We start from the raw sequence: 18,511 nt of genomic DNA, 5'->3' as shown, positions 1-18,511 counted from the left end.
GGGGCGGCGCGTGAGCGAGCGAGCGAGCGCGCGAGGACAGGAGGGAGGGAGGGAGGGCCGGCGGGCGCCGCGCGGGGACACGCGAGCCGAGCCGAGCCGAGCCGAGCTGGGCAGCGCAGCCGCGGCGCCTCCGCCCGCCTCCAGACCGGCGCCGGACTTGGTCCATGGGGGGCTTCGGCCGCGGCGGCGGCAGCGGCAGCAGCTGAGGGGGCACCGGCGGCGGCCAGGGGCGCGGGGGCTGGAGCGGCGGCGGCCAGGGGCGCGGGGCGCGAGCCGGTGAGTGGTGCGTGTGCGCGCGTGGCCGTGGGGCTGCCCGCCCCCTCCGCGGGTAACGGTCTCGGCCGGCGGGCGGGCGGGCGGGCGCCCCCTCCCCCGGGCCGGGGCGGAGCGGATCGGCCCCCTCCCCCTCCCCCGCCCCCAGCCCGGGGCCGAGCTGCGCCCCAGGGGGAGGGGGGGGTCGTCCCGCCCCGCGAGCAGAGCAGGGGCCCCCGAGGGGGCGGCGGGGGGAGGGGTCCCTTCCGCCCTGCCCAGCGCGGGGGCGCCCCCTCCCCTTCCCCCGCCCCCCCCACTCCTGACGTCCCGCTCTGAGTCCCGGCCGGGGAGGACGCCCGGGGGCGCCCGCGGCGGGTCCCCGGCTCCGGGGAGTGGGGGGCGCCCGGCAGGAGTTAGCGGGGGGCCCGGCCGCGGGCGGGCGGGCGTGCGTGCGCCTTTTCCCGGGGGAGCTCCGGTGCCCGGCTGACTGCGCCCACACTGCTGCAGTGAGGGCACGCGGGCGGGCATGCGGGCACCCCGGCCCCCCAGCGCCCGGCCGGGACCTCGCGCCTGTGCCCCGCACCCGCGCGCCCGCCCGGCCTCCCCAGGCTCCCGCGAGGATTCCCGGAGGGAGGCCCCACTTTTTCTGCCCCATGGAGGGGGGCAACCCCTCATCCCAAATTAGCCGAGAACTTTGGGGGGTTGTGATGGTTTTGAGGTCATCTCTTACATAACCCGCAGCGCTCCCCGATCCCTGGGGTTCCTCCTCATCTAGCCCATGGCTGCCTTAATGTCCGTATTAGTGACAACTGGCCTTCGCTAGAGGCTGAGCGTATGCAGCAATCGGTGCCTGGGACAAACTATGCCTGTGCCTTAGATGCCTTCTCTGGTGGACTCTAATCAATTCCGTTTGTCCCCTGGGGTGGCAGGATTTCTAGATGAATTTATTTTATAGAGTTAATTATTACTGGAAAAATCCAGATATTTAAACCTGAACTCAACAAAACTGCAGGATTTATCCTCCCCCCCCCCCACCCCATTGCATTGTGTGTTGGTGGGCTTCATTTACAGAATTAAAAATTTCAAAGATTTACCGAGTCTTCATTCCAGGCTAAATGCTGACCCGGAGGGCTGTCCAGCAACCTTTCCTGACTTCTGATTCGGATTCCTTGTGATATCCCCAAAGAATCAGAATCGTGGACTTCAATGTGTGATGACTTTGGGAAAAAAAAGTGTTTTTTAAAATGCAGTTATGGGTCTGATGTTTCACGTCCTTTCGGTGCTGCGTACCAAGGAACAGTTCCTTTCTTTAGATCTTTGGTTTCAGAAAGCTGGGCTCTGCTAGCTTCTGGGACTCATTTCTGCAACAATAGTAAATATTCTGGGATTTAAGAGTCAAAAGCTATCTAATAAGTAACTAAGAGAATTTATGTCGGAAAATAGAAAACCCATCTGTTCCCTCTGCCTTGCTAAGGAGTGCAGAGGATGAATTTCTAGGTAATTCTGAAACTTGCTATTTTGTAATACAAACATGAGGAAGCCAGGCGTACTGTTGTCAGCGATTTTCCTCTGGCAGGTGAGTCTCTCAAATAACTGTAACTTTGTATCTGATCTTTGTGGGTTTCCAGCGATAGAGAATTAGTGCCGGAAGGGTCCCTGAGAGCTCGCTGTGCGTTGAGGACTGGGGATAATGTTTAGACTGCCAAGCATAGATGAGAAGCTTTTCAGTTGCATTGGAAAAATAATTGCAATTTGCTTGAATTGTAGATATCTTCCCTCCTTCCCCAGGCATTTTCCCCCTTTGAGTATCCCTTAGCTAGGGAAGAAACCTCAGGCATATGATGTTAGTTTTGAATTCAGTCTTCTTGTTCTTTTTGTATGGTCCTCCCCCAGTCCACCCTTAGTCTATGATTTGGGGCAGCCTGACCTCCCTAGAGTTGAACATGAACTGGGAGCATTCTAGTGTCCCTGCTAAATATCTGTAACCACTGGGGGGAGATAGTACAGTTTAGATTAACCATAACCCCTTGTTCACATAGACTAGCTGTTAAGCTTGCCTGGGCAGTTTGCCAAATTGCTAGCAATACGTTGGTTGAGGAAGTAGACAGCAGCACATTTTGATCAAGGTGTCTGCTGATTTTTTTCCCCCTTTCTTTAAAACACACAAATATACTGGCACTTTCAAAAGGTCTCTTTAGAGAAATGGCCTCTTTTCTTCCAGGTTTGCTGTAAATGGTTTAACCATAGAGACTAGCCATTGGAACTTCATTGGTCTCAACTGTGACCCCTTCTGAGCTTTCTCCCAAAGCATGACTGTGTTGACTTAGGAATCAGGTGGGAAACTACCTGGTAAAAGCCATGCAGAGAGAAGGGGTTTGGAAGGATCTTGGGAGACCATCCCTCTTTCCAGAGAAGCTGTCTCTAAACTCTCCCAAGCAGATGGGGAGCCTATTTTTAAAGGATTCTAGAGAAGGAGATTTCGAAGCATCTCTTATAATTCATGCCAATTTTTCAACGCCCACAGTATGAGGAAGTTCTTCCCTTATCATAATAGAGACAAGATTGGAACCCAAGTCAAGTACTTTGAACAGCAAGCTGTCAGTTATGCCCACCATGAAGACTAAAAGAATTTTTCGTCAGTTGGGAGAGCGTTTCATGTTTCTGTTAAGTACATTGGCTTTAATGTCTCTCTTCCTAATTATGCTGTAGGAAAAGCCCAGTAAGCGAAATATATTGTCTATAGAATGTTTACAGGGAATAAAAATACATCTAGAATCTGCAAGAATCATGAAAGAATTATTTGATTGAATTTTTGGTGATCAAGATATTATCTCTTGCTAGTGGGAGAGCATTTTCTTGGCCAATGTAAAACCTGTTCTGCCTCGCACACTTAACAAGCCTGAGAAATGGGCCAGATCTTGTGGTTTGTGGAATGTCTGCAGTCCAGGCTTGCCGGTCTGCCCTCCTGTGACATTCGTTACCTTTCCTGCTTTGGTTTCTTCTAGAAGGATTTCTTGACCAGTTTCTATGATCTCTTCTGCCTAGCAGAGTCCTCCTACCACCTAGGGGATTTCAGTCGCCAGCAATCTTTTATTTAGTGCTCGCTATGTGCCAGGCACTGTGCCAAGCCCCGGGGATACAAAGAAAACAGTCCCTACCCTTGAGGAGCTTATATTCCAACAGGAAGACAGCATGTACAAGCTGTTTGAGGGGGGAGGGCACTGGGAGGGCCAGGGGAGACCGTGAAAGGTCACAAACAGAAGATGAGATTTGAGCCGAGTCCTGAAGCAGAGCATTCCAGGCATAGGGCACAGCCCCTGCAAAAGCCCAGAGATGGGAGCTGTGACTCCCTCCCCCCACCCCATCTCCTTGTGTCTGAGGACCTGCCAAGTAGGAAGGCCAGCAAGCCACGTGGCCAGAAGACAGGGGAAGTAGGAAGGAGATGGTCTGGGATGCCACGATGCCTTAAAGGCTGGGTGGGGCTTTGATCTTTGGACGGGCATTTTGTTCAATAGCTGCTGGAGGCAAAGCCCTTTCAGAAGGTGTGCCCAGACCCCCGGAAGTCTGGTTGTTTGGGGCTGTTCTTGCTGTCTTCTGCCTCCCCCAGCCCGGCCCTGCCGTCCATCCATCTTTGCCCCGGGTCCGTAACAGTCAGACCAGAACGGTTCACAGCTCACTAGCATTGGCTGTCTGAGCCAGACCCCCAGGGGAGTCACCCCCCCTCATTTCAGGACCAGATTTCTTAGAGACATTTCAGACTTAGGATGTCTAGCTGAACCTGCAAAGCTTCCCCTTTTCCAAATTGAAGGGGCTGCCATCCTTTCGGTGTCCCAGGCTCTTAACCTTAGCCTTACTCTGGACTCCTCACTCCATGATGTCCAGGTAGAGGCCGTGAGGTGGTGCCATGGATACAGCAGGGGACCTGGTGTGGAAGACCTGAATTCAAATTCCGCCTTAGCAGGTGGCCCTGGAGAGGCCGCTTTACCTCTGCCTCAGTTTTCTCATCTCTCCAGTGGGGATAATAGCGCCTCCTTCTCAGGGTGTTTGAGAAGATTAAATGAGATCATATTTGTAAAGTGCTTTGCAAACCTTAAAGCACTTCGTCAGTGCTACTGTTACTGTTATCAATTGCTGGATGGTGCCGTTCTACCTTGACAGCATCTATGTAGTGCTCCCCCTTATCTCTGCTCTCATAGCTGCCACCCATCTATATCATTACAGCAGCCTCCTAATTGCTCTTCCCAATCCAAGTCTTTGCCCGTCTCGGCTCATCCCATATTCTGGTGCCAAAGGGATTTTCATTAAGGGTGGATTTGACCTCGTCAGCTTTGCCTTGGTCAACTCCAGTGTCATCTCTGTTTAGCTGCCAAAGCCCTTCCCCACCTGGCCTCCACCTACCTTTCCAGCCTCGTTGGGAGCCCCTCAGCCGGCTTCTGTCCAAGCTGTGCCCGTGCTTGGACGGCACTCCCTCAAAGCCTTCCTTTGAGACTCAGCTCCAGCTTGTCTCCGAGGCCTTTCCTCCTGCCAGGCCATTTGTATTTAATTACTTCCTATTTTTTCTTTTTTAATGCTCCCGTTAGAATAGAAACTCCTTGTGAGTAGGGATAGAGTCATTCTTTCTTACTTCTACCCTCAATTTTCTAGCACGTCATAACCCTTAGTAAATGCCTCCCTGTGTTGACTCACCCAGGCACCGCCCTAGCTGAGGCCCTCAGCCTCTCACCTGGCTCCCAAGTGATCTAGAGAGATGATTCCCCCTGGCCCAGCATGGCCTAATTGGCCCATTTCTTTATCCCTGCAGCCTAGCATCCTCCTGCTGATAATGCAGGCTCATTTCAGAAATGTGTTCATCACTTCCCTGGCATTTTGGTTGGCTCAAGCTTGGTGCCGTAGCTTTACTTTTAGAAGTGGAATTGATTTGCTGGTTTTAGTTTCTGTGAATTCGATTTGAGTATGTTGAGATATTGAAATTAAAATGAATAACTCATCGAGGTAATAAGATGCTTTTATTCATCTAGCATTATGGCAGGTAGAGCTTGTTAGGAAATGGAGGAGGCCGCAGAGCAGTGGAGAAGCTGCTTCCTAATAAGTGCCCTCTCTTTCCTTACCTTGAAGCAGCTTGATTGCATTAAAGGTGTAGTTACAGTGAATTCTCTGAAGTCAACATTGTAGTTGCTAAACATGGGCCCGTTTGATGCATTCTTTCTAGGTGTCCTGGCATAATGCCAGCCCAGCTGTGACTTCACAAAGGGAACAGCTGCCCCTGAGGGTGGGGTCACCGAAGCCCAGCTCCCCACTGAAGTGAGTAGGGTTCTGAGGCCTTCCAAAGGGAGATTGTTCTTCTGTGCTCACACTTGCTGGGTAAGGTGCTTGGCCTTTACCAAACATCTGGCTTCCTGCACATCATGGTGTCATAGCACTAGCCCTCCATGTTCACTAATTTAAAGAAGGCGTTTATCATGACTTGGCATTCTTTTCAATTTCATAAGGAAAAAAGTAAGCAACAGTGTTTGATTTAACTCCCTTATGACTAGAAATATTTTCAAAGAAGGCCTAGCACTTATAACTACAACCATACTGTTTTTGGAAATTAATCATGATTTTTTCAGTTAAACTCCTATCTCCAATAATATTCTATGTCTAAAGGAATATTTCTATGGCAATTTTAGATATATTTTAATATGTGTTGGGGCTGGACGAAAACGAAAGAAGGCCTAGCATGGTGTGAATCACAAATACTAGGTACAGGGGTGGGGAACCTTCAGCCTCAAGGTCACATGTGGCCTTCTAGGTTCTCTGGTGCGGCATTTTGACTGAGTCCAAGTTTTACAGAGCAAATCTTTTTATTAAGGGGATTTGTTCTGTAAAACTTGAACTCAGTCAAAGGGCCGAGGGCCACATCTGGCCTTAAGGCTGCAGGTTCCCCACCCCTGTGGAGGAGATAGTGACTGCTAAAGTTTAGTTGAAGTAAATTATAGAATCACAAAACAATTAGAGAGTCCAATTTGATTCTTGCCTGGGGTTTCAGGGGGCTAGTTTATATGTCCTTTTAAGAACTCACAACTTAGCTGATATTTAGAGCAGTCGCTATACTCCACGTCCTTCCTGCTACAGTTTAGGCCAATTTACAGTTCTTGTCTTGAAGAATAGTTCTGCTATTGTATCAGCATAATCAGTGGGGTCTATGATTTGGCTCGTGCCCCAGTCTCAATGACTTGATCTGAATTTTAGTGTATTCCAATAGGTCCCCATTGCCTTGCATATAGTAGGTGCTTATTAATAAATAGCTATGAAATGAATGTTTGAACTGGGGCTCAAGCAGCTGATTTCATTTGTGTAATTAGCCTTTTCTCTTTTCCTAAATTTTCTTTTTTAAAGAGTTTTGTTTCTACAGATAGCAGAACTAAAACATGCTCTTGATTGGGAAACTCAGCTGAGTCTTGGAACATTCCTCATCCAGTTTTTTGTTGGGCTTTCAAAACCTCTTGGACTTTTTACAGAGAATGGGTAAATGACCAGATAGTTATAGCAAGTTCTCCTTTTTTGCTGAGAATGGCGGCTCTTGCTCAGGAAACAACCCAGCAAGCAATTTTGTTTGAACTCTAAATAGCGGTGTGGTGATGCTAGAGCTGTATGTATGGGCAGGACCTTTGTCCTTACCCTGTTTTTAGTTGTAAATCCTGGCCCATGATTCCCTTGGTGTAGGGAGCCTCTCACCACCAATTTAAGTCGGCAGCAAAATCTAAGCATCACCTGGGGCCCTGAAGGCCAGGGTCACATGACCAGGATGTATGAGAGGCAGGGCTTGAACCGAACCCAGGGCTAGAGCAGTGCTTGAAGGCCTGAGGGGTGGGTCAGAGGCAGCACTTGTACCTGAGCCACCTCACAGTGTACTCCCCACCCAGAGCTGCCCTTGCCTCCTGTGATTGATTGCCTGGTGACATTGGAATGGGATACTGGCCTTTCAGAGGTAAATGACTCAGCCTCAGCTCATTCTTTCTTCTTCCCGGCACCACCGTCCTTGTGGGTAGGCAGCCTCAGCGGCGCCCCCACATCTCTTCAGGCAGAACCTGGCTTTTCTCCCTTCCTGGCCCTTTTCTGTCAGGCCGCCTTCTGGTACAGGCCCTCCTCCCCCTCACCTGCACTATTCCAACAGCTTTTTTGCTGGTGTCCCTGTCTGAAGTCCTCCCACTCCAATTCATTTTCCCCACAGCTACCAAAGTGTAAGACTGCCCACATCACCCCTTCACTCCATTCAGTGGACTCCAATGGCTCCTCTCACCTACAGAATGGCCTTTCTTTGGCCTGGTCACTTCAGCCTTTCTGGGAGGTCCAACGCTCCCCGTCTCCCTGGTGCCCTTCCAATGGCCCTCTCATTCTTCAGTCCTGTCTCTCCTCGCCCCTAAGCTCCACCTTTTAGCATCCCTGCCTTCCTGTGGGCCTTCTGCCAGGAGGCTGTTAGTGGACCTTGGTCACTTCGACAATTCCCTTCCATCCACTCTGTCTCTCACATGTACCTGGTTCTCTGGTGCCTCACCAGTCAGTCCCTAGTTCTAAGCCTTGTGCTTGGCAAGTAGTGATGGATTCGTTGTGAATGCTTGTTGATTGACTAAATGTAGTAGCCCAGGGAATGGAAGCACCTGGAGGTTAGTCTTGTGCCCCCTGTCCTCCTGCATCCTCTTCTCCTCCCTTCAATTCTCCCAGCCTCCTCTTTGCTCCTTCCATCATTTGAGGCCTGGAATTGAACTCATTTGGTGGGTATTTAAGAGTCTTTGACTGCACCTGTAATGAGCATGGCATTTTTTGTGAATAAGTATGTAGTCACATGTGTAATGTTAATTAGGAAATAAAATAAAGGAATTTTATTTTGGTGACATTTTCCATGTCTTCCAATCATTGGTGGAGGCACCTTGGTATAGCATCCCTTATTTTTTTTTTCCTTAATGCAATCTTTTTTTTTTTTTTTTTTTTTTAAGCAATGGGGTTAAGTGACTTGCCCAGGGTCTCACAGCTAGGCTAGTAAGTGTTATGTGTCTGAGGCTGGATTTGAACTCAGGTCCTGAATCCAGGGCTGGTGCTCTATCCACTGTGCCACCTAGCTGCCCCCCTTAATGCAATCTTGAATAATTTAATTTCAGTTATGCATTGTTTATCAGGCCAAAAAAAGGGGGTTTTCAGCTGCAGTTAAGAGTGCAGTCTGCTCAGCATCCAAGGAGTTTTATTTGGAATGTGGGATGGTGGGGGTGAGGAAGGAGATGCTGGACAGGGGTGATGGAGAGGCAGCCCCTGCTATGTCCTGGTTCTTTAGGGGGACTGAGGAGGGTGGAGAGGACTCTCAGTCCCTCTGTTCCTGCGCTAGGGAAGAAGCCATCCTTAGTGCCCTGGGGTCAGGGGAATCCCTGCTGCCATCGAAGAGTTGGAGTGAACCTGGCTGAGAAGCGTTTCCAGTGGCCCTTGCTGGAATGCTCACTTAGAAACATTTGTGAGGATAGTAATGAGATTCTTGAGTACCGATTGTACAGTAATATACTGCAAGGACTGGACAAAACCAGTGTTTGTTACCATGTTACAGCCGGTAAGTGGAGGCCCGTCTGTGAGCTGGGGCCAAGGATGTTCCCTGGATTGAAGAGGTTTTCAGTGGAAGAGAAAATGTTTGCTTGAGTATCGCCTTTGCACGGGGGGTATGTGCACCTGTCACCATCCTGAGAATCAGTGGCTTCCCCTCAGATTATAGCCTTGCTGGTCAAGATGGATCGAACCTGTGGGAATTCTGGCATTTTTGTGTGTACTTGATTTCCTCGTTAATATTATTGAAACTTCCAGGAGGCCCCAGCACCAATTGCCATGTGGTTGGGTGAAGGGATAACCTAGGGATGGCTGTCCCGTAGTGCTTGGCATACCCTTGCTAATACCTTACCCCACAGTCAGTACTGAATTAATAAGTGTTAGGTTTTTACCATTATCATTATACAGATAGAGACTGGGAAAAATGGCCGATGCAGATTGGCAGTAGGTGAAGATTTCCTTAGAAGAAGCTATGGAACGCCTGGGGCCCTTCTCCTGACTTGTAGGCATATTTTCTTCCTAGAATTTTTTGTCATTTATTGTAACCGAATTTTATCTCTGGCCTTAATTGAAAGGTCTTCTCTCTATTTTAGGATGGAAGAGATATTTGTGATAGTAGATGACACTGTTAAAGTTTTGCCTTTGATTTTGTGAGCTTAAGGTAAATAAGTAAGAATTCTTGCCAAATGAGCTAATGATGAAAGAAACATTGGGGATTTATATTCATATTTTAAATGTTATTAGTGATTCTATTACTGAATGTTAATTACGAACGTTAGAGCTGGCAGGGGACTTTGGGAGGTAATGTAGTCATCCCTTCTCATTTTGTACATGAAGAGAAGAGACGGCGAAAGGTTAAGTGACTTGGTAGGCCCTCAAGAGTTGTCCCATTGATTTGCCAAAGATCACAAAAGTGGGTAGTGACAAAGCCAGGACTGGAGCCGGTTCCCAGGCCAATGTTTCTTCTACTCTGCTGTCACGTCTCTCATCCTGGGGGCTAAATATCCTTTGGGCGACAGATATCTTTGTGTACTTCTGTAGGCTTTTCCCTCAATTTTAAGACTACTGTAAAAATGCTTTGTGGCATTATTTCCCCTGGCTTCCCTGATCTCAGAATAGGAACTGATTAAATAAAAAATATGTTGGTTTAGAAAAAAAATCCTCCTAAGGAAAATGTTGGTTGTGAGGACCTATGACCTACCAATAAATAATTTGTTTGAAAACGTTACAAAATTAGTGCCTTTTCCTGCCTACCACTGATTACAAGTTTTGTGATGGAGAACAAGAAACCTGACTGCCCACCGTGCACGCCGGGTTTGAGGAGAGCTGATGCTAAGGCTTCTGGGAAACCTAAAGCCGGTGCAGGAGGGACAAGCAACTCGACTCTTCTGAATTCTGAAGACTGGAAATGAAACAACCAGATGAGGGCGCCAGAAGGGGGGCTGTCAGAAGAAGGCCTTACGGAGCCATGGGCCGTTCATCAGCAAGAGGCAAGCAGAAGCTAGGAGGTTAGGTAATGGGAAGGAGACCCAAACGCGCATGATTCCAGAACTTCTTAACCTGGAGGCCGGGAACTCGTGTTTAAATTAGCACCACAGTTAATAGAGTCTGAGGCCTTGGTGTCAGGAAGCTTTGAGTTCAAATCTCACCGGAGTCACCTGGGCAAGTGACTTAACCTCTGTTAGCCTCAGTTTCCACAGCTGTAAAGAGGGGATGATAACCACTCATTTCACTGCCGCACCGGGGTTGTTGTGAGGATCAGATGAGATGAGATTTGTGAAGTGTCTTGGTAGATTCTTGTCCACATAAAATGCTTTGTAGACCTTCAAGTGCTATGTGAATGCACTATTATTTAAAACATTTTGACAACAGTATTTCATTATAATTTCGATATGATTTCCTTTGTAATCCTCTATTGTATTTTTTGCATTTAATGACATGATTCTGAGAAGAGGACTTCTAGGCAGGCTTCCTCAGCCTTCCTGCCCAAGGGGCCCAGAGCCCCATGTGGCCCTGTGGGAATGATATCAGGACTTCTAAAGCTCAGAATGAATGGAGGCTGCTGAGAAGAGCTCAGGAAGTCAGGGACACTTTGGCTGTCTTGGGCAAAAGGAGCAGGACGGTATGGCAGATAACGGAGAGGAGCACTCACCTGTCCTTCCTTGGGAGTTCAGAAGCCTGAAACAATCAGATAACTGGGACTGCTCAACCCTGGGCAGTGTCTTTGAAAGGCTGATGAGAGGCCTAAGAGAGGGCAGAGATCCCAGCTTCCTTTTTTGTTGTGAACTTCATTATCAAGAACCAAAGATGCCGGTGCTTGGGGAGGAGTAAGAAAGAGGTTTGGATAAGAAATGGAATTCCTTTTACATAGAATGTAAGCGTGAATGTGTGTGTGTGTGTGTGTGTGTGTGTGTGTGTGTGTGTGTGTAAAAATAAACAGGATCGTAGGAAGATTGCTCTATTTGTGTCTCCTTTATTTCTGTTTTTCTTCTTTGGGGTATTTTCTGTGTTTTATTGATGCTCATTTATTTATTTTTGGATTTCTCTTGCTCCTATGACTTTGCCCCAGCCAGTCTACCTAGTATGCAGGAGGCCTTCCTTGCTTTCTCCTGACATCCAGAGGGTAGCAGTGGAACCTTCGGCCTGTCTCCATGCCATCCCTCACCTTTTTACCAGCCCATCTTTCTTGTCCTACGGTTTTTTTTTGAGGACATCCAGCACCCTACTCATTGGAAGTACGGTGTTGTCTGCTCGCCAGGCTCCTGCTCTCCACTGCCCTCTGTGGGGTATTCATTTTTAGTTCTTTGGAGTCTGTTGTAGTCTGAGTTTTGTAGCCATACAATGCCAGCAGTAGAATATTGGCTTCTATGAGAAGCCTGGGGTCATTGAAGGAGCTTCAAACTCTCCTGAAGGCCGTCCAGCTCACTTTCCTCCTCTTGTTTTCCCCTCCTCTTGTTTAATCCTGGGCCCAAATCATCCACCTTTACCATCTGCCAGACACCCATATTGATGGACAAGAATGATAAGTTATCCATCCAAATGCATGTTGTGGTCTGAGCAATAGACATTTTTCATCCGCTTGGTCTTTCCTGTGTGGATGGGCAGGCCAAACTCCTCCTTTAAGTGATTATAGATCTCTTTCAGGGAGCTCTGCAATGTTCCTGGCCTTGATGTAATCAGCACAATGTCATCAGAAAACAAGAGCATCTGGAGGACTTCCCCATCAACAGGTAATCACTCCCTCTTGGGCTTGGACTGCGTACCGAATGCCCTGCCTCACTGTGGCGGACAGCTTTGACGGACGCACATCTCCTTGTACTGTCCCTCACTTGATGTCTTCAGTTCCAAGAGTTATTGAACAAGGTTATTTCTGTTGTTAGAGCTTTCCAGAAAGCCTCCGTGCTTTTTATGTCTAGATGAGAAACAGCTCGTTGGAAGAGAGAGCCTGTAAGGTGGGGTTTGGCTCTGAATCACGTGCTTTGTTGTGGGGCTTCTGGGACCTTGCCTTCTCTGTATCTTTCAGTCAGTTAGGAAACAGTCAGGAAGGCATCGATTGTTGAACGTGGTTTGCAGAAGCCTCCTTGTTCCCTGTGTCAGTGTCTAGCTGACGTTCTAGAGATTTTGTATACGTGGGAGGGGAGGCAGAGAGGTTTGGATGCAGTTACGGGTGTTCTCATGGGAGCTTTTTTTGGTGTTCATGAGGGCGAACCTTTATTGCACGACTTCACGTTGTGTGTTGATCCCTGGGTGCTTTCACCGTTGGGCAGCCTCCAGCAGGGGTCGCCGTTTCGTCATCCTGACCCATTCTGACTTTTTCTCATCTTAGTGCTTTTCCTGCCTCCCCCATGAGCACGTTCACAACGGTAGCATTAGGGTCCAACTCCATCCCTGGTGGAGGGAAAAAAAATGTTATAATGAATTCTACAAAGCTTTTCCATTTTTTCTCTCTCTTCTATTTTCATCTGTAAGTGCCCTTGAAATGACATTGCTTGGTCGAATGTTTTATCAAACTTTCTTTCAACTGATTTAGCTTTCCCATGCTTCTCTCTGCTTCATGAGACGATATTGCTCATGATTATCCATCATGCTTCCCCGTGTGATTTTACAAACGAATTTATGTTCTGGTCTGGCAGCCATCTTTCTCTGTTTGGCAAGTAAGTCAGGAACCTGCTGGCTCCTTGTTGTGGAAGCTGGGTTCAGGTCCTGCCTGTATGTTCTGGAAGCATTTGTAAAGCGCTTACTAGGTGTAAAGTGCTGTGCTGGGGAGACAGATAGAAGAGTCAGACAGTCTTTGCTCTCCAGGAGCTCACCTCCTAACGGCAGAGACAACACCTCAAAATTCCCCTGCTCCTCAGGGCACAGCAGCAAAGCAGATGGTAAGACCTCTTATTTATGTCATTTCCATCGATGAGATGAACCTTCTTTTTGGAGGCTTCAGTAACTCTTCAGTAACCTGGAGCAGTCCAGGCTGCAGGCTGCATCTCCATCAGAGGGGGCTTCCCAGGATAATGACCGTGGACACTGGCCTGCAAGTGTGGCTGTTCCAAGGTACTTGGAGTTTAGGGTCCTGAGCTGTGTGCATCAAGGTCCACAGGGAGATGCCTTGCCAGGCAAACCCAGCCTTGTGTCTTCTTTGGGGTGCCCTGCCTCCTCGGCCTTAGTCTCCTTATCTGTAAAATGGAAGGGTTCCACTTGATAACTTCAAAGGGCTCCTCCAGCCCTAAGTCATAGGATCCTATCACTTCATGGATTTTCTCCATCTCTGAATATCTGTATAAAATTATATTCAGTTTTGATCTAATTTCTGTTGTCTATTTCCCATTTTATATTGTCATTTGCTTGCTTAAATAGTTCAGGATTACATTATTTCAAATGCATGCCATGTCTTCTCATTGTTATTAGTTTTTGTTTTTGTTTTTCTCTTTCTTTTTTTTTGCTAATTATGATCTTAGCCCTGGCAAACTGATGGTATTGAATGTAGATAGCTGATGCAGGGATAATCACACATCAGTAACAAGTCTTCTCTGTCTTTTAAAATATCAACTTCATCTTTTCTACAGCCTCTGTAACTGATGGCAGTACATCCATTATTTTCGTGATGGTCTTTTTGTAGATGGCATTTGCATCGGCGATACATGATGACCAAATGAAATAATGTTTCCTGTTTGGAGGGCCCACAACAAATCCCCTGCTTCCAGCTCTTGTCTTTACCTCTTCGAGTAGACCCCAGAGGCCATTCTGTCGTTTTGCTGCAACACTCCTGGATTAGGTTGAGTGTCTGAACATGAAAGGATCTTGGATTCAGTATTGGAAGGAACTTTGTCCAAGCATGGATGGTGGTAAGGCTGACGTCATCATCAGTCTGATCAAGTCACCTCTGGTCCTGTTTTTGACCCAGGACCTTGCCGTAAGGCGGGATGGTTTCTTTTACGTCCATTGTTGTGGTTCTGCTTATGTCCCTTTGTGTCAGGATATTTATTTTAAGTCTTCCTGTGTTTCTCTGAATGTATCGTATTGACCATTTCTTACACATTCGATCCATGCAAACTCTTTAGAATATTAATGCATTCACCCTTATGACTCGAAACCTCCTGTACTGGAAAACACTCCCCTGCTAGACTCCTCACAGCCAGAGGGTCATTTTTCATCCTGTCCAGCTCCACCATCATGTTACTGAAGTAAATGTTACTGCTTTTTCGTTTCAATTGTATCTGACTCTCTGTGACCCGTTTGGGGTTTTCTTAGCAGAGATACTGGAGTGGTTTGCTGTTTCTTTCTCCAGCTCATTTGACAGATGAGGAAACTGAGGCAAACAGGGTGAAGTGACCTGCCCAGGTTCACACAGCTAGTAAGTGACAGAGGCCAGATTTGAATTCAGGAAGATGGGTCTTCTTGACTCCAGGCCTGGTGTTCTGTGCACTATGGCGCCCTCTAGCTGCCCATTACTGCTTCATTCTTGCTTTCTTGGAGTGTGCTTTCTGTCCATACCTCCTTGTGCTGGGTTTTCTCTTTGCCTTTGTCCCTCCTGAATGGGTAACACTTCTTCAAGCGTGAAGGGACCAAAATGCTGTAAGTTGTGAACCTGTGGGCCCTGTGGGGCATGCAGCGGCAGAAGCAATTCTCTCCTGAGAGAGAGGAGAGGGAGGGGCCGCCAGAGGGATCACCAGCTGTCTCGGAGGTGGTGAAGAAAGCCACGAAGATCTCAGTCTATGACACAAACTGCTCAAAGCGGCAATTTTTGAAAGCATTTTAAAGTTAGAAATAGGCACTAAACCCTTTTATTTTCCAATGAAACCACCTTACTCCCACATCTTCGCAGTGCTCACCCTGGTGTCTTATTTGTATGTGGTTTAAATGCTCTAAATATTTTATTACAAACACGTTTGTGTAACTTGGGATTTGTATGAGGTTTGTTGTGAGATTCTTAACTTTTTGTAAAGGCTGTTCTGGACCAAGCCTTTTTTTGGTCACATGATCCCTGGTGCGTCCTCATAGTGGTGCCCAAGGTGGGTAGGGCACAGAACGATTACTGTTCACACTCGTACTTGGTGCTTCCTCACTAAGTTATGACCAGTAATTTGGAAAACAGCGACCTGGTCAGACAGCAGTTTACCTCCGCTTAGCGTGGTTGGCGTTGGATTGTACTGAATCACATTCCTTCCAGGCAAGCTCCTTGTGGACAGAGAGACTGTCTTGATCTTGTATTTGTATCCCAAGCACTTAGCACAGTGCCTGCCACGCAGTAAGTGCTTAATAAATGCTTTTCCATTCACTCATAGGCTCTAGAGTGGGAAGGAACCTTAGGGGTGATCTTGTTCATTCCCATCTTCTTATAGATGCTGAAGCCTAAGGAGGTCAAATGACTTACCCCTGGTAGTAGTGAAGTGTCAGAGGTGGGATTCGAACCCAGGTCCTCTGACTCCAGAACCCCTTGGCTTTTCCATTGTTTTATCTCTGCTGCCACTCTTGCTGCTGACATGGCTTAGGACAGAGGAGACCATAATGCAGGCTGGAGTCTACCTGCTGCTTGCTGTCTACACCGTTAGGGTTGGTGCAGACACATCACAAGAAGTGTGTATAAAAGGTCATAGTCCAGGATGTTTTTATCCTCAAAGAAATGATCTTTTTCCCTCGTTAATCACAAAGTGATTCTAACTTCTCAAGTTCATAAAGAGTGAAGATACATCCTCAGTTCAAAGTCTGTTTCTTGGTACTTTTTCAATCACATCAATCATGACAGAATTTGACTTAAGAACTAACATCTTGATGTGACAGCTGAAATTGAACCGTGCATTTTGGATTTGTCAGGAGTTGGATGTTTGGGACAAATGTCATTTATTGAAATAGTGAAAATTCTTTGCATGTGAAAATGGTTATCAGTGGCCAACATTACTTAGAACGTGTTTGGATTTGCGGAGTTAGAGAAAGTGCAGATAACTGAGATGGCCACCAGATCTCATGCCCTGTTTTCTTTTTAGGCAGTTGGGGTTAAGTGACTTGCCAGGTCACACAGCTAGCTAGTAAGTGTCAAGTGTTTGGTCTGAGGCCAGATTTGAACTCAGGTCCTCCTGTTTTCAGGGCCAGTGCTCTATCCACTACGCCACCTAGCTGCCCCCCCTATTTTCAATATGCATTTATTAAGGACCTACTATGTGCTGAGCACTGGCGGTACAAAGAAAGACAAAAACCAATGCCCTGTCCTCAAGGAGCTTACAATCCAACGGGAGAGACAATGTGCGAACAACCATGTGTAAACAAGATCTGTTATCGCCATCTCTCTGTGACATTTGATGCTATTGATAACTCTTTCCTCTTTGGGTTCCTGTGTGACTGGTCTCTCTTGGTTTTCCTTCTGCCTGGGAGACCACTCCTCAGTCTCCATTGCTGAATTATTATCCCATCTCATGTCTCCTAATTGTAGAGGCTTCTTAAGGCTATTCTGAACCCTCTTTTCTCCATGCTCTCTCACCTCAGCCCCCATGGGTTTAATTATCTCTGTGTAGGTGGTTTTGGATTGATCTAGCCAGATCCAGTCATGAATCACCAGCTGCTTGTTGGATGTCCAGTAGGCATCCCAAATTCACGGTGTCCAAAACACAACTCATTATCCTCTCCTCAGATCCAGTTTCCCCTCTCCACTTTACTATTTCTGTCAGTGGTGCCATCTTTCCAGTCATCCAGTTTCACCTCCTTGGTGTCATCCTTGACTCCTCACTCTTCCCCCCTCCCCCATATTGAGTCAGTTGGCAAATACTGTCATTGTCTCCCTCCATGACTTGTCTTGCATCTGTCCTCTTTTCTTTACTTCCTCAGCTGCCAGCTTAATTTAGGTCCTTGCCATACCTTGCCTGGACTCTTGAAATAGTCTCCCTGGCTCAAATTATTCCCCACTCCAATGCATCCTCCACAGAGCTGCTAAGGTAATTTTCTTTGTTTTTTTTTTTTTCTCTTTTCCACTGAATATGGTGACTTCATTGATGGTATACTCTGTACTTCCTCCCCCTACTGCAGGGTGCTTTGGGGCAAGGATTGTGAATAGGTCTTGGGATCTGTAGTAAAGGGAAATTAGTCAGGGAATGAGGGCTTCCCATTGGGGGAAATCCTTGTTTGGCTGGGGATAAGGATCCATGACTTCTACTTTACTCCTTAGAGTCCATGTGGTGGACCAGGGGTCTACTACATGCTTGCTATGGCCACCCTGCATGACTCTCCCCCTTGTTTTCTGGTCATGTTTTGTGATATCTTTTATACCACTTACTACACGAATACACATCATCATCGTCAGTCATAAGCTACATTTACACCTCCCGTGAGCCCCTTTGTTACCAGATAGGTAACCTGCAAATTAAAATCAATGCATTTAGAGCTGGAAGGTACCTCGGATTCTTGGAGCTTGTGGTGTTCTGTGACTCATCACCAAGAGATTATGGATCTTTAAAAAGATGGTTGTAGATGCTCCTCAGTTTTCTGAATGCAGTCCAGTCTGTTCATCTCCTTCTGCCCACTTCTGGAACAGCTCATTGGCCATTTGCAGTACCCATCCCACTGAATCCTGATGTCTGAGCCAATATGCAGTGGGCCAATGATTCTTGTCATTTGCAGTAATTGTACTCTATTAAGTCGATGTAAACACTAAATTAGCACATACCGAACCGTTGCTCCCAGGAAATACAGAATCAGGTTCTTGCAAGCCTCTGGTCACGTTTACTATAGCAGTATCCCAATGGACCTCACATACAGATCGCTTTATTTCCTCTTCCTTTTTCTGCATGTCCCCTATTGCTGGTTCATTAACATTGGACTCCTGGCCAACAGTGATATCACTCATGGCTGACGGAAGCTTATTTAACATGCATGTTTTCTCCATACGGCACATCACAGCCCTCCTGGCTTAGGAACACTAGACAGCAATTCAGCACGATGCCCAGGGGCCACTTAAACAGTGAAATCATTGACAAAAAGCATAAAAATGTGAAAAACATGGCACTAAACAGACTGGAAAAAGACACTTATTTATAACCAGAGAGCTAAAACTAGAGGAAGAGTGTCACCTTGTTGGCCTTTAGCTGGGAAGGTGGCCATCATTAACTCACCTTTTTTTTGCTACTTTGCACATGTCTGCAAATGACCTGGAAAGCACCTGGAGTATTGATTTGGGCTTCCAAGTCAATTTTAGTGAGTAGGCGAATTCACA

General features: G+C 47.3%; 1 protein-coding gene across 5 annotated transcripts in view; it reads left to right on the top strand.

Moving 5' to 3' along the window:
* Nucleotides 1–18,511, top strand: part of MPP6 (membrane palmitoylated protein 6) — an 85,792-nt gene that overhangs the window by 4,143 nt on the left and 63,138 nt on the right. For 2 of the 5 annotated variants that reach the window (XM_027872064.1, XM_027872062.1), the window contains exon 3: nucleotides 11,962–12,047. The exons of 1 other annotated variant lie outside the window; for it this stretch is intronic. In XM_027872064.1, coding sequence (XP_027727865.1) covers nucleotides 12,002–12,047 — 46 coding nt within the window. In that variant the 5' untranslated portion in view covers nucleotides 11,962–12,001. Of the gene's footprint in view, nucleotides 1–11,621; nucleotides 12,048–13,930; nucleotides 14,157–18,511 lie in introns of those variants that run through there. 2 more of the 5 variants (XM_027872061.1, XM_027872063.1) reach the window with 2 other exon arrangements.

This window comes from Vombatus ursinus, unplaced genomic scaffold (genome assembly GCF_900497805.2).
Source record: "Vombatus ursinus unplaced genomic scaffold, bare-nosed wombat genome assembly UNPS02014799.1, whole genome shotgun sequence".
Lineage (NCBI taxonomy): Eukaryota > Metazoa > Chordata > Mammalia > Diprotodontia > Vombatidae > Vombatus > Vombatus ursinus.
This window is presented reverse-complemented; position numbering and strand designations above follow the sequence as displayed.